The sequence below is a fragment of the Asterias amurensis genome, chromosome 5, assembly GCF_032118995.1.
Source record: "Asterias amurensis chromosome 5, ASM3211899v1".
NCBI classification, from domain to species: Eukaryota; Metazoa; Echinodermata; class Asteroidea; order Forcipulatida; family Asteriidae; genus Asterias; species Asterias amurensis.
Genome location: NC_092652.1, coordinates 20,656,484 through 20,664,873, shown reverse-complemented (window position 1 = coordinate 20,664,873; position 8,390 = coordinate 20,656,484). Strand labels below are relative to the sequence as shown.

Genomic DNA, 8,390 nt, shown 5'->3' with positions numbered 1-8,390 from the left:
TCAAAAGTCACCATACACGCAAAAGCCTTGAGGTTGGCAATCACTGCTCAACTAATGGACCGAACAATGGGACCGCCCCAAACAAGACACTTTAGATTTTCCCATGCGTTTTCTGAAACGTCAATAAACAGACTATTTTGCGTTTTAAAAAAAATATTCGTGAATCATTTTTGTTGAGTGAAGGCTACTTTCTGCCTCAAATACAATTAGAAAGATTGTGGTGTTCTGTTTCATTGTGACAAGGCTTTTGCTTTTATGAGTTGAACCAACGATCTCCGGATTTACGTACCGGTGTGCAAGAAGAGTTTGTCCCCCGGAGAATTTGTTCCCCACACGGCGACAAGATGCGTTTCTTTGGACACGTCGTGCGTGTTTGGACAAGTCGTGCGTCGCGGAGGTTTCGGCACAGAAATAATACAGGGTCAGTGGAAGGAAAGAGAAGGAGAGGTCGTCCAGCAACATCATGGACGACCTATATAAAGAGGTGGACCGGACAGGGAACGACAGCTGCATCCAAATCAGCAGTAGACTGTCAATGGGTGCGTTCGTTTAGCTCCCCCAGAGTCTGTCCAGCAGTAAAGAATGCCATGAAGGCTAGCCAGGAGCAAGGGGGGTACTGCCTGAAGAAGAAACATTAGAAATATAGCAGTGTTGCATCTTTCAACAGTCAGTATATTTCCAGGACGAACGTGTGCAGATAATTACCCACGTTCGTCATGGAAAAAAAACCGCCACACATCGGGGTCGACCCCGGGAAGCTAAACGAACGCACCCTTTATCCGCAAGGCGAAAGACAGGTACTTACTTTTCAGAACCAAGGCTTTCATTGGATACAATCTCTTTATTGGATGCACTGACATAGCTTTCTATATCTGTGTTTTGATTGGTCCGAGGTGTACTTGGCGGTCGTCTGCATATGAATTTAGGCGAAAGGTGGTGATGAACGGGGATTGACCTAGGCTAGGTAGCCAGGTAGCGCAGTTTGCGCCACCGGACTGGAGAGAGACGGAAAACTGTGAACAAACTTCTTCTTAATATAGCGCCCTCTTTTGAAACATCCTCCCTACCCTCAGCCCATGTTAATTTCCAATCTTTGAGGGACAGAATCTCCGGCGGACAGAAATCCCAACACCTGCACTCTACCAACTGGAGTCTTTCAATATTATTTGGGTTAGAAGTACTTCTTTTTTTTCAAAAACTACGTTGCTTAAGAGGAAGCCGTTTGTCACCATATTTTATACTACCAACAGCTCCTTACCGAAGTAAGTTTTTATGCTAATAATTATTTTGAGTAATTACCAATAGTGTCTATTGCCTTTAAGATACAAGTCTGTCCGGGTGTATTTATTGTGCAAAAGTCTGTGTTTTAACCAATGCAATAGCTCCTAAATATAAACCTGCACTATACATTCGTGTAGCTTGAATTAACCACACACACAATTTTTTTTTTTTTCATACTCACGTGCAGAGTGTAAACTGCCTGTAACGACCAATGAAAACCGATAACAAATGTCTTCAAACACAATTGTGAACAATGATTGCTCAAAACGCCATTTCTCCGGTAGCTATTACTTACGTCCCTCATACGGGCACAATACGAATCATATACATGTAGGCATATGATGAGTCGTGAGCCCGAATGTTCTAGACCTATATCTTATGCTATAAACACACGTATTATAGGCGTTGCACCTCTTGCACTTGTCAAAGACCAATGCTCTCACTTGGTGTATCCCAACATATGCATATGAATAGCAAACCTCTGAAAAGTTTGGCTCACAATCATCGGATTTGCAAGAGAATAACGACAGAAAGAAAAAACACCTTCGTTGCATTACTTTGTGTGCTTTTAAATGCATGATACAATACAATGCTTAGCTGAAGTATTTTAATATTTGAGTGAGAAATTATCTCTTTCTCAGAAACTACGTTACTTTAGAGGGAGCCGTTTCTCAAAATGTTTGATACATTTTTATATCAAAAGCTCTCCATTGCTCGTTACCAAGAAAGTTTTTATTCGAAAAAAATTATTTTGAGTAATTACCAGTAGTGTCCAGTGCCTTTAAAGCAAGTATGGGCCTATACCTTTGGTTTTGTTTATCCACATGTTTTATTGCTATAGATGTAGCCTTTTTTAGGTTTCGCCGTATAAATTATGTGGAGTGGTCACATCTAGTCCAGCTGCTAAGGCCCAATGTGGAAAAATTGTGCACTTTGTGGTAAAAGCATGAAAGTTTCTACAGTTGTTATATATAACCTAAAGATCATTTTAAGACTTGGACCCATCTCAGATCTCGCCCATTTTAGGGGTGGGGCTACGTTTTAAGAAAGTGGGGGTAACCAATTTAATATGTCGGTTTTGACTATATTAAAAACAAATTCTGCTCATTTTGTTTAGACTAAAAGGCATAATGACAGTAAAATAACGATTAAAAAATTAATAACTGTCCTTAATTTTGCCCCTTTTGGGCGAAGTCAGATTTGTAAGAGAGTGGGGGTAAAAAATGTAACATGTTAATTTTGAGTAAATTAGTTTTGTCTCTGCTAATTTGTTTAGACTAAAATACATAATAACAGAAATAGTTATTTACAAATTAATAATACATATTTAAAAATTAATAACTATCTTTATTCCTGCCCCTTTTTGGGAGGAGTCACATTTTTTTAAAGTGGGGGCAAAAAACATGTCTTCTAGCCCTTTGATTGTTTTACTGATACATGCAAAACCGTGTAGATATAGACATTTAATTACAATATTTCTACATTTTCAGTATGCCCTAAATATTTTTTGCAGTAACAGTGTTTAAAATTTACTCACAGCACTTTTTTGCTCCCTCTTGGAGAGTGAACGATTGGGTGCTAAACAAATTGAACCAGCAGTAATCACAAGAAATGTATGGACAAATAATCTATACTTTGAATACACTATCTGAGAAACGTTTTTGGCATAAAATTTTCTCAGATTCAAAAGTTGTTGAACCCTTTCTCTAAAACCACAAACCTTTGAAAGAATTGTTTTGCCAACATTGTTTAGTTTGTGCTTTTTCACCAGTCAGTTTTATGGCCATTCATTTTTGGAGATGTTACCTAGAGTGTATACCCTCCTTATAAAGAGCTTGCTTAAACCAATTTTCCCGATATTTTTCAGCTAGACGTTTTTTTTCGTCTTGAATTTGGCACTCAGGGCTGCATGTGTTTTACTTTGAAATTTATATGGTTGCAAAATGCACTTCAAAAGTAGAGAACAAGTATTCACCAAAAATACATCCATTGAAAAGGTGTAGTTGTGTGTAATTTCGTCCGCTGTTTTTGTAGCACAACATTTTAGACTCTACAAAATGGCGGACCATATTTTCCGCTGTTTGTTTATCCAGTGGTAAATGCTCTTTTTTTTAAATAATAACCTGTTACTAATTACAACATACTATGGTGTTGTTTGTGCATGAACAACTCTTAAAAGGATAAGGAGTAATTCCAAATATCATCAGTTGAAGAGATTGCAATGAAATGTGCTCCTCTAAGTTTTAGTTTGTCTCTTTCTATTTCCCGCCACATTATTCTTGACAACCGCGCAAATAAGAATCCCACATTAAAGGAACACATTGCCTTGGATCGGTCGAGTTGGTTTTTGAAAAGCGTTTGTAACCGTTTTTTATAAAATGCATATGGGTAGAACGATGTTGTAAAAGTAGAATACAATGATCCACACAAACATGCCTCGAAATTGCGTGGTTTTCCTTTTACCTCGTCGACTAACACGTCGGCCATTTATGGGGGTCAAAATTTTGACTCCCATAAATGGCCGACCATGTTAGTTCGCACAGTAGAAGGAAAACTACGCAATTTCGAGGCAAACTTGTGTGGATCATTGTATTCTACTTTTAAAACATCTTTCCAACCATATGCATTTTATAAAAAACGGTTACAAACGCTTTTGTTTTTACCAACTCGTCCGATCCAAGGCAACGTGTTCCTTTAAAGTGACTATCACACGCAATGGGTATAACAATCTCGTTTAATTTGAGCTGTATAATGTATAGTGGCTACTTACACAGCGTGCATATTCGCCACTCGGTGACACTCAATAAGTCTTAACATACAGTATGTGGGACTACGTTTGTATGATGAAAGTAGATCTAATCCTGTTACATAGCACCATGTAATGGTTTACAGGGTGCTGTGGCGCAATGTGCTACCAATCAAGCCAAGAACACCGGGCGAACCCCTTCTCTTTTCGATAAGTGCACTTGGTTATTCTATACGTTTACGCAGTCTATTACGCAGCACTAGGAGACTAACTCCTTTACGTCACATCGGAAGGACGAAGCATCAAGGTTAAACTCGAACACACACACACTGCGTTTCAGAAACACCAGAGTTTGAATCTGGTGCTGTTTACCGCTCGAGCAATTATGACACCCCACGAGCCGTGCAGTTACTGAAGAGTCCAAAGTCACCACGATGATGGCTGTATATATGGTAAACAGAGACACAAATGGTAAATTTGGTATGTCCCCTCAAGAACGCGGTTTCGACGAAATCGGTTCCGTGTACAAGTTGCATAAGCTAAACGCGGAAATGTTCGTACTTAACAGCAATACACGACTGGATTCAAGCTCATGCTGAAGACAACCCATCCAATCAACATTTTTGAATGATTCAATTGATCTCAGTTATAAATATCATAATTGAGTGCAATATAAAGCCACCTACAACACCACAAGTTAAGAGCAAACTCAACTCCTGCTCGCTCCATTTTTGGAGATAACTCAAATCCCTTGTGTTGATGCAGTGTTCTGTATCGGGTCTATTGGTAAAGATGGCCCATCGGTAGACTCCTCTCCAGGACGCACTCGATTTCGACCAAATCGCTTCCGAACAAGTTGCTTGAGCTGTGTGCGGAAATGCTCGTACTTGAAGCAATAAACGACTGGATTCACGCACATATTGCACATGATCAAACCCAAAAATGCTTGACCTAGGATAGTAACTAATTCACTTGAGCTTGAAGAAACAGCACCGATGGTAATGAACACCCGCAACGTCTGCATCGGAGTCCAGCAAATGAAGAACATGCAACCAGCGATCAACAATGTAATTATGACGTTTCTTTTGGCCTTGCTCAAGATACCGTTTTGCTGATTGGCGTTAGCATTGTCAAGTTTGTGTCGAAGAACGAGGAGTATTCTACCGTACGAAAACGATATCAAGATGACTGGAATAATGTACTCCACCAAAATAATCACATTGAATAGAACAATCATGGCAGTACGACTTATAGAATAATCAAAGCTGCACTTGTTATCCGTGATTACGTACAAAATGATAAACCTTATCGCATAGGTGAAACCAATGATCCAAGCAACACACATTGAAACTTTGATCTTGAAGAGTGAGCAGTAGTTGCGGTGTTTGACCGGGTAGCACGTGGCAAGAAAACGCTCCAGCGATATCACTACCAGATTGTACGTGGATGCTACGCTTAAACCCCAAACAAAGAAGCTGGAGCGAACCAACTTACAGAGAATCCACCCGGAGAAATTACTCTCTATATTGTCCAAAAGCGAAGTTTGTCTGATAACAGTCACTGCGAGGAACACTAACCCAGAGATGAGGTCGATGATGGATTGGTGACGGATGAGTCGGTTAGTGAAGGAGCTGAACTGTTTACGTCTGACCGTCATGACGAAAATCACCAAACCGTTTCCACAGATGGCAAAGCATGCAATGGTCACGTTCAACGCAAAAGCCAAACCGTCACTTGCCATTGTAAGCTGGTTAGAAAAAAAGAAATTGAGAGAAACAAATTTTAAGTACTTTAGTATGAGTTCCGGTAGCGAGTTGAGTGGACTATGTTGAATGCATTCAGTAACCCAAATCAGAAAATGAAGACTGAAAAACAACTTTGAAGTCTTTTCGTATGAGTTATGGTCGAAGTTAAGTCGAGTGGATTTTGTTGAATGCCCTCGGTAAACAAATTTGGGGAAAAAACTGTGACCGAAAAAAGTGACTGCTGCCCAACTCAACCAATGTCTTTAACAATCAATCTGAAAGTAGTGAGACCAAAATCAGAAATGAAGCTGCCGTAGTCTTGAAAAGGTATTTAAGTAACCCTGTTAGCCCTTAATGTAACCTTGAATGCTGCTATTTAGGATCCGAATACGTGCAGAAATAAATTTACAGATTGTTATCATGCAACAAATATAGCGGGAACATCACGGCGCACAATTCATTGTGAGTTTTATATCAATACACCAAGGTCCCTCCACGGGAATATAATTCCATCAAAACGCCAGATGGACACAAGGCTGCTAAATGTCATAGCTAATTGATACGTGTGTATCACAATTATTCCTGGGGCTAACCAATCATTTTAAGGCGAAGGCCGGTGGCTTTTGATTTTCGCCGCTTTTATAAGGAAACACATGGTCTTTGGAGAAAACATATTTGGTCTGAAAATACTCTTGTATTGTTTGATTTAACAGAGATACTATTTATCAAAATGAATTTTGATGCTAGCAAAATAAAAAGAATGTTTGTTTTGAGGACGGTGTAGCAAATTTAAAAGGGGACGGTGTTGATGGGAAATTATCAATTATAGAAGCAAAGCAGGTGAGGTATCCCTTTGGTAATCACACTCTTAAAATGACTGGAAATAAAATCACAATATTGGTGACAAGTACAACAGTTTTTAATAGTATAAAGCAATATGAGAATCATTTCACTTTGATGTAATGTGGTTGTGAAAATTTATAAGTATTCATCCCCCAAAATTTGAATATGAGAAGCGATATTTACAGTAATGTCGCACAGATTATGTATTCGAATTTGGGTTTATTTTTCCTGCTTGGACATTATTGCTACGGACTGTTGGTGATAACTCAAAAACACGACCACCATTCGAAGTGAAGTTTTCAAAGGTTAGTTTCATTGTATATCTCAACTATTAAAACAATTGTTGTTGGTTTATTGGTGTTTGATTAGTTTAAATCAAACAAAAAAATGGACTTACTATGTTCCAAGGAACAAACATTTCGTATTAAATAGGCAAAAACGAAGCAAAAATAAATAAAAAATAATTGACTAGAGCGGGATTTGAACCAACGACCTCTGGATTGACGTACCGTCGCTCTACCAACTGTAGCCGTGACGCCCTGTGCTAGCAGCCACCTTAAACAAAGTGTTACCAGCCAGTTGTCCTTGTGGCTTATTTTGTTATTAATAAAATCAGCTGAAAACTGTTGCAGTCGCTCTTGAACGCAATTGCATCCATTTGGGGATCGATTGTATAAAGGTCACCAGACGTCGCAAAGAGCAGTACATCAGTCTGAAATATTGTTTCTTTATTGTTCTTATCTCCATGTCTTAAAAGCATGTAGAATGCCAGATTGACAAATGTAGATATGTTACTTTCACATGAAACACATTTTATGAGGCTTGCCGATTGGCCGTGACCCATATCAGTAGAGTGATTCATTGTCATTGGCTGAAAGATTACGTTAAACTTTATGTGCTTTTCACTGGAGAGGTCAGTACAGATTTTTTCACTCAAGGTTTCACATGCTACACGGTTTATGAAGGAATACCGACTGGCCACCCTCATTTGTATTAAGTTACCTTTAATGCAAATATGCCCCTAAAAATGCAACTAACTTGAGCAGACTGGAGGAGTCAATGCTATCAGAGGTAGCATCTAGCACTGCGCAGAGTTATGGTGAAGGTAATTAATTGATACAAGAAAGATGTGATACGGAATGAAAGAAGTGAAAGACAAAAGCACATGAATTCATGGTGATCACGTTCCAATGTGAATTCATTAGCTTATGGGGATACTGAGTTTCTCTGACATAGATACCAAGCGTCAGATGATAGTCGAGGCGATACAAGGTCTGGTAACTTCGTAGGTGATAGGCTTGGTTCAATTTATTTCCACTCAATCATTTAAAATGACTAAAACATAACGTTACAGGAGAAAAATACTTCATAGATTTAGTGGGGGAGGTCCCCTGAACCCCCGATCGTGTGTACATACATAATCATCTATTAGAAAGAACAAGGGGTCGCATGAATAAAAAGTAGTACTTACTTTTACTTGAAAATTTCAAGTATTTACTACCATCCATATGAATAAAAGGAAGTCAAAACTGTTACTTAAAAGTATTTACTAAAATGCTAAAAGTATCTACTTTTACCAAAAAGTAAATTCTTTTAATTTTAGCACTTACTTACTTCCATATGAATAAAACGGAGAATATACTACAAAATGCAAGTAAATACTAGTGATTTTTCAAGGTAGCTCCAGAGCTTTATACTCAGCTCCAGAGCTACCTTGGGCACAGAAGTAAAAGGCTCGTCCGAAGAAATGACAGTGTTTATGAATGTTCCTCACA

At 38.7% G+C, this 8,390-nt stretch overlaps 1 protein-coding gene across 1 annotated transcript; it reads right to left on the bottom strand.

Annotated features, from left to right (window-relative positions):
- Positions 1-4,769: 4,769 nt before the first annotated feature.
- LOC139937308 (galanin receptor 2b-like) lies at positions 4,770-5,768 on the bottom strand. The gene has a single exon (XM_071932412.1). The coding sequence runs from the start codon at positions 5,766-5,768 to the stop codon at positions 4,770-4,772; it is 999 nt and encodes a 332-aa protein (XP_071788513.1).
- Positions 5,769-8,390: the final 2,622 nt, after the last annotated feature.